This window comes from Saccopteryx bilineata, chromosome 4 (assembly GCF_036850765.1).
Source record: "Saccopteryx bilineata isolate mSacBil1 chromosome 4, mSacBil1_pri_phased_curated, whole genome shotgun sequence".
NCBI classification, from domain to species: Eukaryota; Metazoa; Chordata; class Mammalia; order Chiroptera; family Emballonuridae; genus Saccopteryx; species Saccopteryx bilineata.
Window position 1 is genome coordinate 61,165,746 of NC_089493.1, and position 24,910 is coordinate 61,190,655.

The 24,910-nt window shown below is 39.3% G+C and overlaps 1 protein-coding gene across 1 annotated transcript in view; it reads right to left on the bottom strand.

Annotated features, from left to right (window-relative positions):
- Positions 1–17,333: 17,333 nt before the first annotated feature.
- The window catches only part of MINDY2 (MINDY lysine 48 deubiquitinase 2), a 78,365-nt gene continuing 70,788 nt past the window's right edge, over positions 17,334–24,910 (bottom strand). Inside the window, exons 8-9 of the mRNA XM_066276044.1 lie at positions 20,443–20,646; positions 17,334–18,074 (exon numbers count right to left, since the gene is read on the bottom strand). Of these exons, the coding sequence (XP_066132141.1) occupies positions 17,946–18,074; positions 20,443–20,646 (333 nt within the window). The 3' untranslated portion in view covers positions 17,334–17,945. The remainder of the gene's footprint in view (positions 18,075–20,442; positions 20,647–24,910) is intronic.

The following is a 24,910-nucleotide window of genomic DNA, read 5'->3' on the forward strand; positions in this document are numbered from 1 at the left end:
CTCCATTGGAGCAAAGATGGCCCGGGCGCTGGGGATGGCTCTGTGACCTCTGCCTCAGGTGCTAGGATGGCTCTGGATGTAACAGAGCAACGCCCCAGAGGGGCAAAGCATCGCCCCTTGGTGGGCATGCCGGGTGGATCCCGGTCAGGCGCATGCGGGAGTCTGTCTGACTGCCTCCCCATTTCCAGCTTCGGAAAAATGCAAAAAAAAAAAAAAAAAAAAAAGAATATGGTTGTCATCACGTAGTTCTCACAGCTTATGATTTAGATGTAGGTACTAGTATTATTCCAATTTTGTATATTTGAAAACTAAGGAACCGTTTGTCCAAGTTCATAAAGAGAGCAAATGGTGGAACCAAGATTCAAATATAGGCACATACTTAATAAGAACATCACTTCAAATGATTTCATCAGGGCAGCTAACACCAGTGGAGTATGTAATATACTTGATATCACAAAGCAAATTTTTTTTATTTACTTTTTTAGATTTTTATTTATTCATTCATTTTTTATGAGAGAGAGAGGGAGAGATAGAGAACAGGGGGAGGAGCAGGAAGCATCAACTCCCATATGTGCCTTGACCAGGCAAGCTCAGGGTTTTGAACCAGCGACCTCAGCATTCCAGGTCGACGCTTTATCCACTGCGCCACCACAGGTCAGGCTCACAAAGCAAATTTTTAAAAATATTCCCCTCTTTATGACTAAATTATCTCCCATATAAAAATTTCCTTTTTTAGTTTTAAAATAAAATAATTTTTAATTTAAAAGCTATTATAATTCATTAAAATATTTTGGGGGCCTGGCTGGGTCATCAGTTGGTTAGAACATAATCCAAATATGCCAAGGTTGTGAGTTCAATCACAGGTCAGGGCACATACAGGGCATTCCGTCAATGATTGCATAAATAAATGGAACAACAAATCAATGTTTCTCTTCCCCTCCCTTCCTCTCTCTAAAATTCAATAAATAAATAATTTTTTGCATCAACTAAACTTTGCTCTTACCAAGCAAAATATTACTTTTCTAAAAGTTCTCAGGTTAACAATTTTTAAAACTTAAACATAAAGATTCCAAGGAGGCACACAGAATGACAGAAATGAGTAAATTAAGTTCTAGTGTTCAGTGTATAGTCTTAGAAATTTTGTTAAATTTATATCTAGATAGTGTGTTGTTTGATGGTATTATAAATGGAATTTTTAACATTGCAGGTTTCAATTGTTTACTGCTATTATACAGAAATGCAATTAAAATTTTTATTTTATTTTATTTTATGTTTTTTTACAGAGACAGAGAGTGAGTCAGAGAAAGGGATAGACAGGGACAGACAGACAGGAACGGAGAGAGATGAGAAGCATCAATCATTAGTTTTTCATTGCGCGTTGTAACACCTTAGTTGTTCATTGATTGCTTTCTCATATGTGCCTTGACCGCGGGCCTTCAGCAGACCGAGTAACCCCTTGCTGGAGCCAGCGACCTTGGGTTCAAGCTGGTGGGCTTTTCCTCAAACCAGATGAGCCCGCACTCAAGCTGGCGACCTCGGGGTCTCAAAACCGGGTTCTCTGCATCCCAGTCCGACGCTCTATCCACTGCGCCACCGCCTGGTCAGGCGCAATTAAAATTTTTTTGAATTAAAATTTACAAATGATATGCACACTTTTTTTTAAGTGTTCATAATGAGGTTTGGCAGACATATACACCCAAGTGACCACTATCATGATCAAGATGCAAAATATTTCCTTACTAGAAATATTTCTTGTGCCCCTTCCTGATCATTGCAATCTAGATCTCTGGTCCCAGGCAACCACTCATCTTTCTATCATTACAGATTTTATGTCTCCTGGAGTTTCATATAAACAGAATTTTACAGCAATGTCTTTTGTACCTGGTTTCTTTTGTTTATAATGTTTTTGCAATTCAGTCATGTTGCTTTGCATTGTATCCATGCTTCCTTTTTGTGGCTGTGATCCCACTGCATGGGCCTACCACAATTTTTATGCTTTTCACCTATTAGTGGAAATTTCACAGTTTTTGCTTTTATGAATAAAATTGCTATGAATATTTGTGTACAAGTCTCTGTGTATACATAAGTTTTCATTTCTCTTCAGGGAATATCTAGGAATTAATGAGATATACACACACATAATATATATATATATATTAGGCATATGATGAACATCATAAGAAACTGCCAGTTTTCTGAAGTGGTTGTACCATTTTACATCAGCATCATAAGGGTCCAAATTATCCCACTGACTCACCAATAACTGGTATTTTTTTTAAAATTTTTTTTTATTTGTTCATTTTAGAGAGGAAAGTGAGAGACAGAGAGAGAGAAGGGGGGGAGGAGCTGGAAGCATCAACTCCCATATGTGCCTTGACCAGGCAAGCCCAGGGTTTGGAACCAGCGACCTCAGCATTTCCAGGTCGATGCTTTATCCACTGCACCACCACGGGTCACACTAATATAATTGGTATTTTTAATTTTTTAAATTTTAACCATGTTAATGGGTATACAGAACTATCTTATTGTGATTTTAGTGTACATTTCCCTGCTAATGATGTTGAGCATGTTTTTATGTTCTTATTGACCACTAAGTTGTCTGTTAAAATCTTTACCCTGTTTCTTTTAATGATCATTTTTTAATTTTTAATTACAGGTGACATACATTATTATTAGTTTAGATGTACATCTCAGTGACTAGACACTACATAACTTACTAAGTGATTATCCTCACCTCTCTTGCACCCATTGACATCATACATAGTTACTAGAATATTACTGACTAGATTCCCTATGCTGTACTTTACATCCCCAGGACTATTCTGTAACTACCGATTTGTATATCTTAATCCCTTCACCTTTCACCCATCTCCCCAACCCCCTCCCAGAGAACTATCAAAACATTCTTTGTATCTAGGAGTCTGATTCTGTTCTGCTTGTTCATTTATTTTGTTTTAGATTCACTGATCGATAGATACGTATTTTTGCCATGTTATTGTTCATATTTTGATCTTTTTTCTTAAGGAAGACCCTTTAACATTTTATGTAATACTGGTTTGGTGGGAATGAACTTTTTTTTAGCTTTTTCTTGTCTGGGAAGCTCTTTACATGTCTTTTGATTTTAAATGATAGCTTTGCTGGGTAGAGTGATCTTGGCTTTTCATCACTTTGAATATTTCTTGCCACTCCCTTCTGGCCTGCAAAGTTTCTGTTGAGAAATCAGCTGACAGTCATGAGAGCTCCTTTGTAAGTGACTAACTGCTTCCCCCCCCCTCCTTTAAAATTCTCTGTGGTTTTAACATTTGGCATTTTAATTATGATGTTCTTGACGTGGACCTCTTTGGGTTGTTTAGACTCTTTGCACTTTCTGGACTTGTTTGGCAGCTTCCCCGTGTCTCTGTGTGTTAGGTAGAACTGCTACATCTCCCTTGCTTGGTAGAGTGGCCTAAAATACATAGTAGGTGTTCTGTAGGGGCCAATGGCACAGCCTCCCCCATCACCCCCGCTGGGCAACTGAGAGGCACCCCATGTGGGCTGTGTAAACCCTCCTCTTGTAGTTGAACCTTGATAACTATTGGCACATCAATGCGAGGGATTTATCCCCACACTGGTAAGTTGCAAGGACTGGCTGTGACCACTGACCTCCGACCACTGTGGAGGATCCGTTGTGTAGGGGCCCATCCCACAGAGCAGTATTACTTCAGCAGGGCTCTGGTGCCTGCTGAATCCATCCTTTGAGTGATTGGGTGGTGCTGCTTTGATGTGTTCTGTAGCTGTCTACTGAGCATGCTAGCTCTGAGGCCTCCTAGGAGTTGCAGTCCAAGGTCAGCCACCTCCTGTATTCTGCCCAGGGCTACCCAGCATGAGCTACAAAGTAAATCTGCAGATGGCAGCTACTTGTTCTGGGGCTTAGAGGTGCCCAGGTGAGGTCAGTCTGTGAACTAAGGCTGGCTGCTGCTAGTGCCTGGCTTGGAGCCACTTAGCAAGAGGTATGGTGCACTCTGAGGCCAGATGCCGCTTTTTTGAGAGGTTTTAGGATGATCTGAAGCATGAGCCAAGACTGACCATTCATACAGAAGAGCCACTGGAAACAGCTTGGATGGGCCTGAAAGTTGGGTGGGGTAAGACTGTGGGAATCACCAGGGCAGGGCAGATAGTGGGAGCCAGGTTGATGGAAACTCAGAACCTTCAGGCTCTGTGTGGGGAGGGCTCATCAAAGGAACAGTGGCCTCTGCTAGCACTTCTATCTGGGAGAAAGCTGCCCTCGTCCTACTAGCTCTTGCCTTGATGCTGGCCAGTTCAGTTCCCCATTTGTCTATTAGTGCCTTTCAAGCTGCTGCTCCTGCACTGGAGCTCAGAGGGAGTGAGTCCGATTTAGTCCATGTGCAGGCCCTTTAAGAGGAGCTGCCTGGGCCTGACCTGTGGTGGCGCAGTGGATCAAGCACTGACCTGGAACCATGAGGTCACCAGTTCAAAACTCTGGGCTTGCCTGGTCAAGGCACATATGGGAGTTGATGCTTCCTGCTCTTCCGCCCTTCTCTCTCTCTTTCTCTGTCTCTCTCTAAAATGAATAAATAAAAATAATTTAAAAAAAAAAAAAAAAAGAGGAGCTACCTGGGATTCCAGCAACCTCTCTCCCTCAGCCTCAATCCCCACCCACCGTTTTGTTGTTGTTTTTAAGATTTTATTTATTGATTTTGGGGGAGGGGTGGAGCAGGAAGCATCAACTCATAGTAGTTGCTTCTTGTATCCGCCTTGACCAGACAAGCCTAGGGCTTCGAACCGGTGACCTCAGCATTCCAAGTTGATGCTATCCATTGAACCATCACAGGTCAGGCCCCACTAGGTTTTATTATTCTTTTTTTATTTTTTTTCAGAGAGAGTCAGAGAGAGGGATAGACAGGGACAGACAGGAACGGAGAGAGATGAGAAGCATCAATCATTAGTTTTTCGTTGCACATTGCGACACCTTAGTTGTTCATTGATTGCTTTCTCATATGTGCCCTGACTGCGGGCCTTCAGCAGACCAAGTAACCCCTTGCTCGAGCCAGTGACCTTGGGTCCAAGCTGGTGAGCTTTTGCTCAAACCAGATGAGCTCGTGCTCAAGCTGGCGACCTCGGGGTCTCGAACCTGGGTCCTCGGCATCCCAGTCTGACGCTCTATCCACTGCGCCACCGCCTGGTCAGGCAGGCCCCACTAGTTTTTACAGCCAGAAGTTACTAGGACTTTTCAGCACTAGAACCCTTACCTGGGATTCCTGGTGTCAACTCACTCCTTAGCTGGAACTTCCGTAGCCAAGATATCCCTCCTGATTTCTGTCTGCCACACGTGGGTGTGGAACCAGCCCGCTCTGCCTCTGCCCCTTCTACCAGTCTCAATGTGGCTTCTTTAACTCTGTTTGTAGGGCTTCCATTCAGCTGAATTTAGGTGGTTGTGAAAGATGATTCCTCTGTAGTTTCATTGTAATTATGATGTGGTTGTGGGAGGAGGCAAGTCCAACCCCATTTTCAATTGTGCTGTTTGTTTTCTTCTTGACTTGTAAGACCTCTTTATGTATCATGGATGCTAATCTTTTATCGTATATATAATATATTGGGAATATTTTCTTCCAGTCTATGGTCGGCCATTTATTTATTTATTTATTATTATTATTTTTTACTGAGACAGAGAGAGGTTATAGACAGGGACAGACAGACAGGATCGGAGAGATGAGAAGCATCATTAGTTTTTCGTTGCGCATTGCGACACCTTAGTTGTTCCTGGATTACTTTCTCATATATGCCTTGACTGTGGGGCTACAGCAAACCCAGTAACCCCTTGCTCGAGCCAGCAACCTTGGGTCCAAGCTGGTGAGCTTTTGCTCAAACCTGATGAGCCCGCGCTCAAGCTGGCGACCTTGGGGTCTTGAACCTGGGTCCTCTGCATCCCAGTCCGACGCTCTATCCACTGCACCACTGCCTGATCAGGCTATGATCAGCCATTTTATTTCTCAATGATATCTTTTGAAGTATAGGTTTTAGTTCTGATGAAGTTCAATTTAAAAAAAAAAAATTTTTTTTTTTTTTGTACTTTTCTGAAGTTGGAAACAGGGAGGCAGTCAGACAGACTACCGCATGCGCCCGGCCGGGATCCACCCAGCATGCCCACCAGGGGGCGATGTTCTGCCCATCTGGGGCGTTGCTCTGTTGCATCCAGAGCCATTCTAGCGCCTGGGGCAGAGGCCAAGGAGCCATCCCCAGCGCCCGGGCCATCTTTGCTCCAATGGAGCCTTGGCTGTGGGAGGGGAAGAGAGAGACAGAGAGGAAGGAGGGGGTGGGGTGGAGAAGCAGATGGGCGCTTCTCCTGTGTGCCCTGGCTAGGAATCGAACCCGGGACTCCTGCATGCCAGGCCGGCGCTCTACCACTGAGCCAACCGGCCAGGGCTTGAAGTTCAATTTATAAATTTTTTTTCTCTCTCAAGTTTTATGGATTTTTAAACATTTTTTTTCTCATTGATTTGAGAGAGGAAGGGAGGCTGGGGGTAGGAAGGGAGAGAGAGAGAGAGAGAAGCATCAACTCGTTCCATTTAGTTTTTCCATTTAGTTGTGTATTCTTTGGCTGCTTCACGTATGTGCCCTGATTGGGGATCTTGGCACATCTGAAAAAATGCTCTATCCACTGGACCACCCTGCCAGGGCCAGATTATGGATTTTTTTGTCCTAAGAAATCTTTGCCTACCCCAAGATCACATTCTTTTCCTCTTCTAGAACTTTTCTAGTACTAGCTTTTACTTTTAGATAAAACCTGTACAGGTGGATCTATGTATGGCACAAATGAAGGGTCGAGGTATGTTTCTATCTATGTGGACATCCAGTTTCTCCAGTATAATTTGTTGAAGAGTTTATCTCTTCCCCATAAATTACCTTAGCACCCTTATTTTTTTAAAAAAAATATCAATTTACCCTATATGTGTGCATCTACTTCTGGACTTTATTCTATTCCATTGGCCTCCAATTCTATATTTTTACCAATACCACACTGTCTGGATTACTGTAGCTTTATATCAAGTCTTCAAATTAGGTAATATAACTCTTCCAATGTTGTTATTTCATGTTTCTCAAAATAATTTTGGCTAACCTGACTCCTTTGCATTTTCATGTTTTAAAATCAGCTTACCAATTTCTACAAGAGAAGCCTGCTGGAATTGTGAATGAAATTGTGTTGACTATAAATTTGGGGAGAACTGATGTATTAACAAGCTATATTAAATCTTCCAGTCTTCAGGCGCTAGAATGGCTCTGGTTGCAACAGAGTGACATCCCAGATGGGCAGAGCATCGCCACCTGGTGGGCATGCTGGGTGGATCCCGGTCGGGCGCATGCAGGAGTCTATCTGACTACCTCCCCGTTTCCAGCTTCAGAAAAATACAAATAAACAAAACAAAACAAAATCTCCCAGTCCGTAACTAGTATATCCCCTCATTTAGTAGGTTGCCTTTAACATCTCTCAGCAATGTGTTATAACTTTCAGTGTGTAGTTACACATTTGTTAAATTTATATGTAAGTATTTAATATTTTGAATGCTATTTTAAAAAATATTTATTGATTTTAGAAAGAGGGCAAAAGAAAGAGGAGGAGGAGGAGGAGAAGGAATCATCATGTCGTAGTCGTTGCTTCTCGTATGTGCCTTGACCAGGCAAGCCCAGGGTCCCAAACCAGCCACCTCAGCGTTCCAGGTGGACACTTCCTCCACTGTGCCACCACAAGCCAGGCCTTAATTGATACTTTCATATTGACTCTTTGTTTATGCCTCTGTGTTTTCCTTGTATACCACTGTGTCTTCTGAAAACAAAGGCAGCAGTATATCTTCCTTATCAATGTGAATGCTCCTTGCCTTTTTCCATTGGTTAGTATCTCCAATAAAATGTTGAATGTGGGAGTATTGGTGGCATATATATATTTTTAAAATTTATTTATTGATTTAAGAGATAAAAGAAGGGAGAAAGAGAGAAACATCAATTTGTCATTCCAGCTAGTTATACACTCAATGGTTGCTCCTTGCATGCACCCTGACCAGGGATCGAACTCACAACCTTGGCTTATCTGGACAGTGCTCCAATCAACGGAGCTACCCACCCAGGGCCAGACATTCTTGAATAGTCCCAATTTTCAAGGAAAAACATTTAATTTTTCACCATTAAGTGTGATACCAAGTTTTTCATTCATACCCTTTATGAGGCTGAGGAAAGTTCCCTTTTATTTCCATCTAATATGCTAAGAGTTGTTACAAATGGATATTAAATTCTGTTAAATGCTTTTTCTGTATCTACTGAGGTGATCATATGGGATTTCCCCTTCATTCTGTTAATATGGTGAATTGCATTAACTGATGTTAAATGGTAAATCAATCTTGCATACCAGGAAACATATATGTATGGTATATTACATATATACACACACATCTGAATTTGTTTTACTATATCCAAAATTTTGTTAAGGATATTTTCTAAACCACTTTGAAATATAACTCATATACTACACAATTCCCCCAGTTCAAGTGTACAGCTCTGAATTTTCTTAATCAAAAGTTTTTCTCAGGTAAAGTTCTTGGCTTGGTTAAAAAAAAAAAAGTCCCTAGTCTGTTATTTACAATGTTACAGTTTATTGACTTTATTATGTATATGATACTATATGTACATTACAACAACTTCAAGAGTAAAAATTACTCCATTTTAGAGATGAGAAAACAGGCTGTGCAGAATTAACTTGGTCTAGGTCTAAGACAGCAGAGTATAAATAAGAAAGACCAGTAGTTCCACTGAAAACATTAAGAAAAGAAAAAAAGAAAGACTGGCCCTGGCTGGTTGGCTCAGCGGTAGAGTGTCGGCCCAGCATATGGAACTCCCGGGTTCGATTCCTGGCCAAGGCACACAGGAGAACCACCCATCTGCTTCTCCATCCTTCCCCCTTTTCTTCCTCTCTGTCTCTCTCTTCCCCTCCCACAGCCAAGGCTCCATTGGAGCAAAGTTGGCCTGGGCACTGAGGATGGCTCCATGGCCTCCGCCTCTGGCGCTAGAATGGCTCCGGTTGCTGCGGAGCAACACCCTAGAGGGGCCGAGCATTGCCCTATGGTGGGCTTGCTGGGTGAATCCTGGTTGGGCGCATGCAGGAGTCTGTCTCTCTGCCTCCCTGCTTCTTACTTGGGAAAAATACAAAAAGAAAAAAAAAGAAAGACTAGTAGGCCTGATTTTGAAGATTACTGCAGGGTTCGAATCAAATGTGACTTAAAAAGTCCAGAGTCAGAATTTGAACACAGATCTGGCCTAGATTTATCTGTCCTCTTCCAGATACTATTTGTAAGTGCAGATTCTGGATTAGATTGCTTGCCTTCAAATCTTAGCTCCAACAAATTAATAGGTGCATACTTCATAGAATAATATAAAGTGACAAAGGAGACCCTGCAAGAAAGTTGTAAAATGGGGGGAAAGCAATGCCGCTAATTTTAGTTTTGTTGAAGCTGCTGTTCCCCAAGTGTTCTTCCATTGGCTCTAGGAGGATACAGGATGACACCCGGGGAAAATCAGAGAGGAGTGGGTGGATCAAGCATTAGACTTTTAGTTCCTTCTGTGTACACAACTTTTATGCTAACAGGGAAAACTGATTCAACAACCCAGCTTACTTAAAGCACAGCAAGCAATAACTATATAATAAAGGCAATTAAAAAATTCCTGTAAATAGATATTCAAGTTCAGTTACGTAATGTGCCAAGAAAATCAAGATGAATAAAACATGATCCGTGTCCTTAAAAGGCTCCAGTCTAGCTTAAGTGCTACAACGAGGACAGGTCAGAAAAACACTATGTGGACTGAATAATTCTGTTTAGTGGGCTCTGGGAGTTTACAAGAGATTTCACAGAGAAATATCAGACAGTAGCTGGCTTGGACATTAAATTTTACAAACTCTTTATATTATGATTGGCTTGGTGTAAAGAAATTGATCTATTCCCAGCTCTTTCTAACTTAATTTCTCCAAGAGCATAGAAATATAAAACATTGGAGTCAGGTAATTAATTATCTGGTCTAAACTTAATTTTTTTTTAAGATTCAATTTATTGATTTCAGAGAGAGAGAAAGGGGTGGGAGGAGGAGCAGGAAGCATCAACTTGTAGTAGTTGCTGACCAGGCAAGCCCAGGGTTTTGAACCAGTGACCTCAGCATCCCAGGTCAACACTCTACCCACTGTGTCACCACAGGTCAGGCTTGTTTCTTTCTTTACTGCTTGGGTTGGGGAAACCTGTCTTTATCAAGAGCTCCTCCAAGTATTCTAAAAGTTAATCCTACATACATTTGAATCAATATGCCAATTCCCTATTTCCCCACTCATCTTAAATTTGTAAGAAGTTGCTTAATGAGATGAATATACATAGCAGAAAGACTGTTTGGTCTAAATATCAAAGTTTATTGAAATAAAATATAATCTATAATAAAAAATACTAAGGGTGTTATCACTGGTTACAGTTTTAAGTAATTAACAAGACATCCAACATTTTAATCCAAGAATGACACCATTTTTGTGGTATAGTAACAGACATGAAAGTAAATGTTGAATAATACTAAATAATTCTGTCAGAAATATTTTATACTTTCCCATCTATGTTCAGTATGCCTTTTTTAGGAATATCCTCCAAAAGTGAAGCTTTTGACTCTTAAGATAGTTTTTAGAATTAAATAGTTTTAGCATAATTAGTACTTAAGACAGAAATTCAGTTCAACCTTAAGTTGGGTAGATGCTTTAAGGTGTATTTATTAAAAAAAAAAAAAGTATTTCAATCTCTTTCCTACCAGCTTTTGGGTTGCTATTTTCTTAAACTGGAATTAAAGCTGGTCATAAAGCAAAAACAGATGAATTATTTCAGAAATAAGAAGGACATTAATAAAGAAAAAGAGAAAAAATAGACACCCATATAAAACTATATATTTAAACTCTGAGAACTGTTTCCATTGACCAATCTTAGCCCAGTACAGAGATCTCTGATATATCATAGCAACTTCTTGACTCAAATAGTTTGACAGTAGAGGAAGAAAATGTGTTTTTAATTCTACTATATTTCAAGACCACTTTCTCTGCAGTTTTTATGTCATTTCACTGGCTATTCACCCAAATAGGTACCATCATTCAATTATTCACAGTTCAAGGAGAAAGACTCACATGCACTAACTTTACGAAATGACTTTCAGTGTTCCTCTGAAGTTTCACAAGTGAAGATCATCCCTTTTGCTGACTGTTGTGTAGCAATCACACATCAATCTTCTATCATATTGTCTTACTTAAGATGTGCAGATCTGTGAAAACAATAGTTGTCATTTTATTGAGGAAGATAAAGCTTTTTTAACAAAAACCACTGGAAGCTTTTCAAACCCTCATCTTTAAAAATCTGTTAAGGCTTAGCTATCCTATGTACAATACTTTGGGGAAAAAATGATTATTTCACAGAATTAAGATATAAAAAAAGAACAACAAAGACTGACAAAATTATTATTGAAATACTCGGATGGGAAGACTGACAAAATTGGGAGACACACAGGATAGCTCCCCGAAGATTAAAAGTTAGTCTTAAAACACATCCCATTAGTTAGAAGTGCTCTATAGGGTATTTCAGTTATAATGTTTTTTTTTGGGAATTGAATTGGGCAGTTTAGTTTCCTGATTTCTTATTTTAAGCTGTAACAACTAGAGCCAAAGAAGCCAGGATCACCTTCAGAAGAATTTTGGTTTGTGCATTTTCTAATCCAGGAGGCATCCCTGCCTCTTAAGGCAGGAAGTTACAGTGAAGAGGGATATAAAGTTTTTTAAGTTACTGGTGACAAATGACATGATTTGAAGAAATTCTTAGAATAATTGATGAAGAGAGACTTTTGTAAAAAAAATACAATATTTTGTTCTTTAATCTACTATGATTTAAATCTTAGGCCTTATATTTCTACCATTGTATTTCAACACCTTATCTGAGATAGTACTATGCCCTAAAAAACATAGGTAGACACGTCTAAATTTCCTCCTTTCTCAGAACAATAGTACTAAGCTGAACTTGAGGCAGTAGTTGAAACTTTTACCCTGTTTTTGAGATAGAAGTGAAATTAGAAACTAGAATCCTTCATGTAAAAATATATTCATATCAATTTATTTATCATATCAATTTTTTTTTCTTTTTTCATTTTTTTGAAGCTGGAAACGGGGAGGCAGTCAGACTCCCCGCATGCGCCCGACCGGGATTCACCCGGCACGCCCACCAGGAGGCGATGCTCTGCCCCTCTAGGGCATTGCTCTGTTGCATCCAGAGCCATTCTAGCGCCTGAGGCATAGGCCACAGAGCCATTCTCAGCGCCTGGGCCATCTTTGCTCCAATGGAGCCTCACTGCGGGAGGGGAAGAGAGAGACAGAGAGGAAGGAGAGGGGGAGGGGTGGAGAAGCAGATGGGCGCTTCTCCTGTGTGCCCTGGCCGGGAATCGAACTGGGACTCCTGCATGCCAGGCCGATGCTCTACCACTGAGCCAACCGGCCAGGGCCTATCATATCAATTTTAAACTAATTTCTTAACAGCAGAAACACGAGGATTAAGTAAGGTACATGCATGAATTAAAATTTAGATAGAGGCCCTGGCCAGTTGGCTCAGTGGTAGAGCATCGGCCTGGCATGCAGGAGTCCCGGTTCGATTCCCGGCCAGGGCACACAGGAGAAGCGCCCATCTGCTTCTCCACCCCTCCCCCTCTCCTTCCTCTCTGTCTCTCTCTTCCCCTCCCGCAGTGAGGCTCCATTGGAGCAAAGATGGCCCCGGCGCTGGGGATGGCTCCTTGGCCTCTGCCCCAGGCGCTGGAGTGGCTCTGGTTGCAACAGGGTGATGCCCCAGGGGGTGGCGGGGGGCGGGGGGCGGGCAGAGCATCGCCCCCTGATGGGCAGAGCGTCGCCCCCTGGTGGGCGTGCCGGGTGAATCCCGGTGGGGCACATGCGGGAGTCTGTCTGTCACTCCCTGTTTCCAGCTTCAGAAAAATACAAAAAAAATAAAATAAATAAAATAAAATTTAGATAGATCTTTTTAAATTTTTTTATTTACTTATTTTAGTTTGGAGAGAGAGGGAGAGGGAGAGAGAGAGAGAGAGGAGAGGGGAGGGGAGCAGGAAGCATCATCTCCCATATGTGCCTTGACTGGACAAGCCCAGGGTTTCGAACTGGTGACCTCAGCGTTCCAGTTCAAGGCTTTATCCACTGTGTCACCGCAGGTCAGGCTAAAATTTAGATAAATCTTTAAATTTATCAGGTCTTAAAATTTGTCAGACTCCATGGTCTCTCTTTTGCAATTTATTTTGTTCAGGAAGCTTCCTATTTTAAATTTTAGTTTGTTATATAATGTCAAACGAGAAGAAGAACCTGAATTCTTCATTTTTTCCAAATAGCTTCAGAAGTGTTGGACATCATTAAAAAAAAAAAAGACACATTTCCAGAGAACTTAAGAACTCTGACTCTAATGAGCTCCTTTACCATTTTCAGTCACTTTCTAAAAGCAATTTAACTGCACATTATCAATAACATTTTATTTTAAAAAAATCATTTAAATAGCCCTAAAAATGACAGTTGAGGATCCAAACGAATCCCATCCATGGAGTAAAGTATCCATATGTGGTGCTAGTAACATGATTACCATTGTACTTTGTTCCAGGGGAGAAAAGGCAGAGAATCTAAATATTTGGACATATGAAAAGATATGGAAAAAAAATAAAATTTCAAAACGTTTTATTCTCTTCAAATACTCCTGCTTTTGACCCTATAGTCCACAGAACACACAAGGAACTGTAATAATATTTTATACATTTTGGCAAGAGATGATGCCATACTTAAAGACAAGATAATTAAAAAAATTTTGACAGCATTAAAAAACTGGCTTAAGAAATATTGTCATTGAAGAAAAAAATCTACACATCAAGAGCAAAAGATGTGTAATATTTATTATTTAAGTAATACTTTGTGCTTATACTAGGCCCTTTATTCAGGAGTGTGACGTGCTGAAAAAGTAAGCATCATTTACATATTTAGAGTAAATTGAGGCACAGAAAGTTTTACGATGTCAAGATAAAAGTCGGGTTTTTAGGCATAAAATGACTCAGAAGTCCACATTTCCAGTTCCTTAAAATATAACTTAAATACTATCTTTAATGTCTCCATCAAAAACAATTGCAGTTTGAGTTGTATGCTCAAGTACTGTGTGATAGATCAAGCCCCTACAGCTTTCTATCGTGTTTAGAATAACTGGCATATTGAATAGGAAAGTTTGCTTTTTGCTGAAAAAAATTTTTTTAAATAAATGAGATTGTTTGAGGACCGCTGTGGAAATTCTTGCCTAAATTTTTCTGCTTCATACAATACATTAATAGAGGGACCACAATTAACTCTTTCCTTGATTGTCTATTTGACTTCTAGTCCTTTCCTCTCAAGATCTTCTGTCTTTTAGTGAACTGAGCTGGTTAAAACGAAATGAGTTTTTGTGCAAGTACAAAATGGTTAACGCTGGGTTCAGTCAATTAATCTCTGATATTAACTTGCTTAATTAAACTAAGATCAAGAAGTATGAGGAAGAATTCAAAACATAATAAGTAATCAAATACTAGAAATGAGACAGCAAACCAAAAGACAGTCAAAAACCTAATCTTAAACTTAAATCTATACCTCCTTCTACTACTAACCTGACACCTTGAAACACAGATGTTACTTTACCTAATAAGCACAATGAACCAGCATATCGCAGGAAGCAGCCACTACCAATTAGGGCCGCCTCAAACTGCTTACTGAGTATATTCTTAAAATGTTGACTCTTAAATATGAGGAAAAATGAAAGCAAAACAACAAAATTTGAGCAAAAATTTCCAGATTCCTTTGAGAATCTAATGAAGTCAAGGATCCTTGCTTTAGAAACACACAGTAAATACTTTAAAATGTTGATAACGTATTGTGAATCATAGCACTGCTGATTCACAACATAGCACTGTTGATTAGACATGAAGAAAATTCATACTGTTTAACAGAGACTGATCACTAACCTTAAGGAATAGGTTTTGAAAGTACAAGAAAGTGCAATGATCCTATCATTCATTCATGTGCCTCTTTTGCCAGATGTAATAGTAATTGGTTGATGCAAATGTGCCTCTAATCTAGCCTATAAATTTAAAAAACAAAAATGTGTGAGTTCTAACTGCTGTTAGCAGTATACATGTAACAATTTTCAAGTATTGCAAAATACTGTGAAGGAAAGACTTTAATATACCACCATCAAATTCCAATGTACCCAAACCAGCGATGTAATGTCTCAATATAATTTGTTGCCTTGAGCAAAATATAAGAAATAAAGACACAATAGCTCTAAATTCTTTATCACCAAGGATGGGAAATCAGTATCTCTGAGAAGTTTGTTTTAATAGAATTGAACATTTAATTTTCCCCCCACAGTAATCAAAGCAAACATTTTATCATTATTACTCTTGGTATATCAAACATTCCAGGAATGTAAGAAAATCTGACTTGGAAATATTACATAGAAAAGGTTGAATTAACAAACACATTACATTTTTTAGTTACTTCTTATAAGAATACATTGACATCTACTTATCTGATAGCAGCACTGCTGCTTTGCGTGAGTTCTTTTTTTCTTCCAGAGGGAATGGAGAATGGCAGTATTATCTTTGGAACAAATAAGAAAACAGTAGCAATAACAGAAGAATAACTTCTATACATATATTTTTCAAGGACAATAAATAGAGAAGTATATAATTATGGGAAAATATGCCTCAAATATGCTTTTTAAAATTTCTCAGGATTTATTGTTTTGTTTTTTCTTATTAAAATATACTACACTATCACTACTCTCTGTTCTGGGAAAAACAAACCCTGAGGTTTTAGTTTTCTCCTTCAACCAGAGTAATATCAAGAATAAACCTGGACAAAGATTAACTTGTTTGAGCCAACAGAGAATTCTGTAGTACGTTTGATTGCTTTACCAATCGTACACACACTCTCAGTTATCATCAAGAGAGTCACCAAATATTTCATATCAAAGTTTTATACCCCAAACAGGTTCTCTGATGATTATCATGCTAGCACAGGAAATCTGAAGGAGTAACAAATGGTGTAACATAAACAGACATGCAATACGTAAGACATAAAAGATACAGCATGACCCTGGATTTTTCCCTTAGAATAATTCCTTCCATAAATAAGACTTTACTTTTTACATGTAGACTAATCCTATGACTGGTCTTAGGTAACAGAGAATGTTAATGACATAGCTTAGGCAATCTAGACCACATGTTTTTGTAGTCTATTGTCTCACCCCCGCCCACAAAAAACATTCTCCAAGTGGATGCTCAGGTTAGATTGATGCCTTAAATAAATTCACTGAGGTTTAGAATATAAATCACATAACTACTTTCAGCAGCAATAGTCATTTCAAAAATGACTAAAACAAAAATTTATTTTATTAGTATTATTTTAAATTTTTATTGTTTTTAAAGAAAGAGGAAGAGGGGGAGGGAGGGAGAGAGAGAGAACATCAATTTGTTGTTCCACTTATTTATGCATTCATTGGTTGATTCTTCTATGTTGCCTAACAGGGGATCGAACCTACAACCTTGGCATACTGGGATGACACTCTAACCAACTTAGCTACCCAGCCAGGAAAAAGAAACCCCAAACTTTTAAATATAAAGCATATAAAAGGATTTTTAAGGATAATTTTCCAAACTATATCTAGAAATACAGGAATATATGTGTTGCTTCATGATAAAGTTCAATAAATATTCTTTCTGAACCCTACAAACACTATAAGATGTTATAAGTTTATTTGGTTCCCATAAGATAAAAAAATCTGATTGCTTTTATATAAATTCCTCCAACAGATTTTTATTAATGCTTTTTGACAAGACTCAAAGGTTATCTCTAAGTTCCTTTCAGAAATGTGCTTTTTTTTGTTGGTTTTAATAAGTATACTTAATTTTCTAGCAAATAAACATGATTTAAATTTTAAGGTTCAAGGTAATTCTAGAAAAAGGTAGACAATGAACTATTTGCTTTTCTACATCCCCATATTTACAAAGCCTAGCATCCACTGTGGTTTCCTTCTCATTCTCACTTATTACACTGTCAGGAAGTAGTAACTGTGGTCCAAGTTACCTATATTAAAGATTTCAACATTCCTCAAAATTTCACACTACAAAGTCATAATATCTGATTTTGATAGGATATGAGTATTAGTGTTATGTAAGTTTTTGCTATTGGAAATGAAATACAAATCTTTATTTTTCTATCTAAATTAAATCATTATTAGTTCTCATGATAATATCTAAAATGTACATTTCTAAAGAAAGGTAAAGCTGTTCAGGGCTGAACTAGTCCAATATACAACTAAAAGTTATTTATTCCTGTTATTTTTGTCTTTCTTTTCTTTCTTTTTAAATCCCTATATTAAACCCCTGGTTTCTTGTGTATTAGATCATAATTTAACATTGTAAAAATTAATTTCAGAAATTATTGTGCTAATATTTAGATTTCAGGAAGGAATCAGACAGAATTACCTCCATTCATTGTTAGAACAGAAGATAAAATAGCTTACTAACTGATATGAGTTATGAATGTCACTATGACACAAAATTCGCTGTGATTTGCTTATTTGGCTACAAGTGCAGTATTCTTTATGAATTACAACACAGCATTTCCAACTTGTAACATGAAACTCCAGCTCATAAAGAGTGTACTGTGTGACTTGATAGTCTGACTGTAGCTAAGTAACAACCTTCCCCTTGAAAAACATGAACAAAATCCATTGGGAAATCAGGCACAGACGGTATTTATCGGTTTTTCTTCCTTTTCTCCTGTGGTTTGTTTCTCAGGACATATAGATGGTTCCAATAGAATCCAACACTTGTTACAAAATAACACAACTATTTTTTTCCTTTTCTTTTTCTTTGTCTTTTTCTCGAGGTTCCTTTCGTTTACGTTCACTATTTCCAGATTGTCTTCCACTTGATGGAGAGACTTGCGCTGGCTGGCTTTGCTTTAGAAAAAATAAACAGAAAGAAATTACCTCAACTTTTCTAAGATGCTTAATCATAATTATCTAGAAAGAAAAACCACAAGAGTGAAAGGATTCATTAATGGCAAAAGAAGTTATTGGTGTATAGACTTATGTTCATGGTATCTGAGTAGCTACTTTACCATTCTGGATAGATATAATTAATGTACTCATTATTCTAAGTACATAGAATTTCAAGCAATAAATTACATCATGTAAGATTATACTGCCTGAAGCCTCAAAATCAAGAAATATTTGTGTTCAAGTTTAGATAAGGTTAATGAAAGTGACATCATTTGATTCATTACCATAGCTCTTTAAGACTCCATTAAATACCATAATAAACAAAAAAATTTTTTTTTTAAGATTTTGTTTATTGATTTTACAGAGGGGCACTGGAGCAAGAAGTATCAACACATAGTTGCTTCACTTTGGCTGTTCATTGCTTGCTTGCTGTATGTGCCTTGACCAGGAAAGCCCAGGGTTTCAAACTGGTGACCTCAGCATTTCAGGTCAATGCTCTATGCACTGCACCACCACAGGCCAGGCTAATAAACAGGTTTTTAAAGGAGAAAAAATATCCTGAAAACTGAGAATGTAGAATAAGTGTATTCAGTGAAATGAAAATTTTTTTAATTTTTAATTTTAAATCAATAAATGGCAGGTTTTAACTTTTATGCTTGGGCTAGTCAGTATTTGAACTAGAAATAGGTATGTTACACTTATTTTAATGGAGACCTCCATATTCAAATATTTTTCATCCCTTGCATCTTGCTTTCTTATACATATAAATCAAGGGAGCAGCCCTGGCCGGTTGGCTCAGCGGTAGAGCGTCGGCCTAGTGTGCGGAGGACCGGGGTTCGATTCCGGCCAGGGCACACAGGAGAAGCGCCCATTTGCTTCTCCACCCCTCCGCCGCGCTTTCCTCTCTGTCTCTCTCCTCCCCTCCCGCAGCCGAGGCTCCATTGGAGCAAAGACGGCCCGGGCGCTGGGGATGGCTCTGTGGCCTCTGCCTCAGGCGCTAGAGTGGCTCTGGTCGCAACATGGCGACGCCCAGGATGGGCAGAGCATCGCCCCCTGGTGGGCAGAGCGTCGCCCCTGGTGGGCGTGCCGGGTGGATCCCGGTCGGGCGCATGCGGGAGTCTGTCTGACTGTCTCTCCCTGTTTCCAGCTTCAGAAAAATGAAAAAAAAAAAAAAAAAATGAAAAAAAAAAAAAAATCAAGGGAGCAGTTCTGGTATGGTACAGTTAAAAATAAAAAAGGGGATTCTTGGGCCTGACCTGTGGTGACGCAGTGGATAAAGCGTCGACCTGGAAATGCTGAGGTCGCCAGTTCGAAACCCTGGGCTTGCCTGGTCAAGGCATATATGGGAGTTGATGCTTCCAGCTCCTCCCCCCTTCTGTCTCTCCTCTCTCTTTCTTTCTGTCTCTCCCTCTCCTCTCTAAAATGAATAAATAAAAAAAGGGGATTCTTTTTCATTTAATGCAATAAAATTTAACATACAGAAACCCACTTAATAGTCACATTTTTATTGCTTGAAACATTCAACTGGGGAAAGTGATAATTTTTATTTAATACTTAGTACATATCAGGAATGGTTTTAGTTGTTCTCAATCACAAATCTAAGAATTATGTATTATCTTTATTTTACAGACAGGGAAAATGAGGCTAAGAGGCAGAGGACTTTGTCTAAGATGTTGCTGAAATTGCAAATCAACATTTGGCTAGCTCTGAAGTCTACATTCTTTCTGGTAGTACTTCCTACTGCCCTCTAATTAACAGAAAAGAGTGTTTAAATTGGTTTATATTCTTTGTAGCTATTAATAACAAAAAGTAAATTTCTTTTTTTTTTGATAGAGAGAAAGGGAGAGAGATGAGAAGCATCAACTCATAGTTGTGTCACTTCAGTTATTCATTGATTGCTTCTCAAATGTGCCTTGACAGGAACTCAAGCTGAGCCAGTGACCCCTAGCTCAAGCCAGTGACCTTTGGGCTCAAGCTGGCAACCCCACTCTGAAGCTGGCAAGTCTGTGCTCAAGCTGGCAACGTCGGGGTTTCAAACCTGGGACCTCAGAGTCCCAGGCTGATTTTTTATCTACTGCATCACCATGGGCCAGGCCAAAAAATAAATTTGAAAAATCTTGCCATTAGAACCTTAGTAAAAATAACTTCAAAAAGTGAAAAAAATGTTAAGATAATGACAAAAATAGGATAGTGTTATAAAACCTAATGACTGCTAAAATGCTAACATCCTTGAAGAGTAAATATCTAATTTAAAATTTTGCATCTCAGTACAGATTTCTTTATTGTTTAAGCGATCATTATATTTAGAATGAGAACACCAGATTACCGGAGCCTGTGTAGAGACGGCAGCGGCAGCAGCGGCAGTGGCGGCAGCCTGTTCCTGCTCCTGATAATACTGAGAAGCTCGTCTATCCTCTTCTTCTTGGAGTTTCTTTGCTAGTTCCAAATCACTGATTCCTTCAGGTATCTGTTCCCAATTGATCTCTTGGCTCTGCTGTTCTTGTTGTAGAGATAATGCCATAAGATAGTCCTAAAAAATTAAATTATGACCATCTTTACCTATGAGACTTTACCCAAGAACTACTGAATATAAATACAGAGGTTTTATCTACCAAACTATGAGAATAACTTTTAAAAAACACATCAGAGATTAAATATATAAAAAAAAAGTTTTCTAAGTTTTTCAGTTTGGGGAATATAAATTTATTTCAGAGATGCTGCCACTGTTCTAAATATTTTTGGAATTCATTTGAAAATTTTTCTAGAAGCAGTATGTAAGGCGTTTGAGAGAACTTAAAAAATAAAATTCCCCCTATTTACAAAAGAAACAAGTCTATAGAAAATTAGGACAAAACAGAAAACCAAAAATAAGAAAGTTAAAATAACCATAATATTATTACACAGAGATAGCTACTGTTAATAACACAGATACATCTAATTTTTCTATTCACATACAAACTCAAACACATCTCCTAACCCCTAAAATTATTATGTTTTCCATTTAATGTAATAAAAGTCTTGTGTTTGAAAAAAATCATAAGAATTTCCCAAGATTATTTATTAAATATTCTTTCAAAACATGATTTTCATTTAATTAATTAATTAATTAATTTTTTTTGAGAGAGAGAGAGGGAGGAAGAGAGAGGGAAAGAGACAGACAGGAAGGGAAAGAGATAAGCATCAATTCATAGTTGCAACACTTTTATTTAATTAATTAATTTATTTTTTTTGTATTTTTCCGAAGTTAGAAGCAGGGAGGCAGTCAGACAGACTCCCACATGCACCTGACCAGATTCCACCTGGCATGCCCACCAGGGGGCGATGCTTTGCCCTTCTGGGGCATAGCTCTGTTGTAACCAGAGCCATTCTAGCGCCTGAAGCAGAAACCATGGAGCTGTTCTCAGTGCCTGGGCCAACTTTGCTCCAATGGAGCCTTGGCTGTGGGAGAGTAAGAGAGAGATAAAGAGGAAGGAGAAGGGGAGGGGTGGAGAAGCAGATGGGTGCTTCTCCTGTGTGCCCTGGCCAGGAATCGAACCCGGGACTTCCACACGCCAGGCCAACGCTCTATGGCTGAGACAACCAGCCGGAGCCTATAACACTTCTATTTTTAAAATTTTTTTTAAAGATTTAAAAAAAAAATTTTTTTTTTAATTTTATTTATTCATTTTAGAGAGGAAAGAGAAAGGGAGAGAGAGAGACAGAGAGGGAGAGAGAGAGGAGAGAGAGACAGAGAAGGTGGGGAGGAGCTGGAAGCATCAACTCCCATATGTGCTTTGACCAGGCAAGGCCAGAGTTTCAAACCGGCAACCTCGGCATTTCCAGGTCGACGCTTTATCCACTGCGCCACCACAGGTCAGGCCCTATGACACTTTCAGTTGTTCACTGATTGCTTCTCAGATGTGCCTTGACCGGGGGGACTGCAGCTGAGCCAGTGACCTCAGGCTTCAAGTCAGTGACCTTGGGGTCATGTCTATGATCCCAAGCTCAAGCTGGTGAGCCTATGCTCGATCCGATGAGTTTGCACTCAAGCCAGCTCCCTTGGGGTTTCAGTGTCCCAAGTCAACACTCTATCCAGTGTGCCACCACCTGGTCAGGCCAAAACATGATTTTTAAAGTGAACAGAGTCATCCACCATACAGTCATGTTCAATTACTAAACCATTATCTCTGCCTTATATACACACATGCAAGTTATTTCCTATGAGAAAAGGTGATGCATCTTTGGTGAAAAGTTACATTATATAACCTCACATCCACTTTAATTAAGAATTAGTGCTGAATGAAACCTCTCCTCAAATACCCTGAAAAAAAAAGTCTGAACTTCAGAAGATATGTTGCTGTGAAATCCTTGTACTATCTAGCATGACTTATCTTTTTTTTTACAGAGACAGAGAGAGAGAGAGAGGGATAGATAGGGACAGACAGAAAGGAACAGCGAGGGAGATGAGAAGCATCAATCATCAGTTTTTCGTTGCAACACCTTAGTTGTTCATTGATTGCTTTCTCATATGTGCCTTGACTTCGGGCCTTCAGCAGACCGAGTAACCCCTTGCTGGAGCCAGAGACCTTGTGTCCAAGCCGGTGAGCTTTTTGCTCAATCCAGATGAGCCCGCGCTCAAGCTGGCGACCTCGGGGTCTCGAACCTGGGTCTTCTGCGTCCCAGTTCGATGCTCTATCTACTGCGCCACCGCCCGGTCAGGCTCTAGCATGACTATCTTTTTTTTTTTTTTACATTTTTATTTATTCATTTTTTTTAGAGAGAGGAGACACAGAGAGAGAAAGAGACAGAGAGAGGAAAGAGATAGAAAGAACAGAGGGAGGAGCAGGAAGCATCAACTTCCATATGTGCCTTGACCAGGCAAGCCTGGGGTTTCGAACTGGCAACCTCAGCATTCCAGGTCGACGCTTTTACCCACTGCGCCACCACAGGTCAGGCTAGCATGACTATCTTAATGACATTAAGAATTTAGCCTTCAGCCTGACCAGGCAGTGGCATAGTGGATAGAGTGTCAGACTGGGATGTGGAGGATCTAGGTTCGAAAACCTTAAGTTGCCAGCTTGAGTGCAGGCTCATCTGGCTTGAGTGCAGGCTCACCAGCTTGAGCGCAGGGTCGCTGGCTTGAGCATGGGATCATAGACATAACCCCATGGTCGCTGACTTGAGCCCAAAGGTCGCTGGCCTAAAGCCTAAGGTCACTGGCGTGAGACTAAGGTTGCTGGCTCAAGCAAGGGGTCACTCACTCTGCTGTAGTCCCCCAGTCAAAGCACATATGAGAAAGCAATCAGTGAACAACTAAGGTGCCGCAATGAAGAATGATGCTTCTCATCTCTCTCCCTTCCTGTCTGTCCCTCTCTCTGTCTCTCTCTCTGTCACACACACAGAAAAATTTATTCTTCAAATTTTTCGATTCTTCAAACTCTGCTCTTTGCCAAGTTTAATGGTCTTAAATGCACTCCTTGCTACTTTCACAGATACTATCAAGTACCATTTACATGTGTGTATGTGTGTATGTTGTCTGTCTCAATACCTTACAACTGGATCTCCTGTGGCGATCTATTGCTCCAATATTTTATACATAAAATGGTTAGAAAAATCTCACATATTTCTCTTAAGTAATATTTAAAAGAAAATGCTTCTATAATCGCTCCTGAAGGAAAATGGGTATGTTTATTATGATTCTCAAAGAAAAGCCTAAAGTCCTAGAAATATTGACAATGACATTTGTTTGAATTAAGTATTCTTTTATACATTCATACCCTGCTATTCAAATTGCCATTCTATAGTAACATATACTTAATAATATTAGTTGGTCAAATAACTGCCTCTCCTGCTAGACTGCAGAATCTTTAAGGGCAAACTGAATAATTTATCTTTGTCTCCTCAAGACCTACATATAGTACCAGGAATATAACTGCTCAAGGAATGTTGACTAAGTGAACCTAGTCTCTATGCACTTAAATTGTTATCAGCAAAACATGTATCAATCATTTAACATAATCATATCTCTGCCTCAGTTGGAGAAGTCATATCGCTGTTATACTTCTAGTAATAAACACATCATTGCAGCAAGTCTGCTCACCTATAGCAGGCAAAAATCTATTCTGTCTCAGTTCTAAATGGGAATTCTATTTGTGGTATATTCTTTGTTAACTTGGTTGGACTCTTAAGACTTAGAATATCCACCTACACTTTACTCAGTGCATGCTATCTTCAAGACTCCTTTTTCTACATTTTCTGATTAGCCAAAATATATCTCAAATATGCACATATCTCTTCATCTCTACCATCCAAGGCTAAGTATCATCCCCTTTTGCTTGGACTACTAGTCTCTACTTATACCTGTGTCCTTCCTCTGTATTCTTCACCTAGAAGCCTTTTAAAAAGGTGAAGTAGATCATGTCAATTCCATGTGATATACTTGGCATCTTCCCTACTACAAATGAAATAAAATTCAAACTCTTTACCATAACCTTCACTGTATGATCTGGCCTTCTGAACTAAAGTGTGTAATTAATGTACATATAAATGGTCATTTACCTACTTAGGGAGTGTCAGGAAAATTTCACTAGTATATTAATGAATAAATTTTTAGTTCAAAAGTTTTGGATAACTAGCTGCACCTGTGGTGGCTCAGTGGACAGACAGCAGACCTGGAACACTGAGGTCGCTGCTTCAAAACCCTGGGCTTGCCTGGTTTAGGCACATAGAGGAAGCAACCAATGAACAGCCAGAGTGAAGCAACTACTTCTAGTCCCTGCCCTCCTCCTCTCTCTGTAAAATCAATAAATAAAATC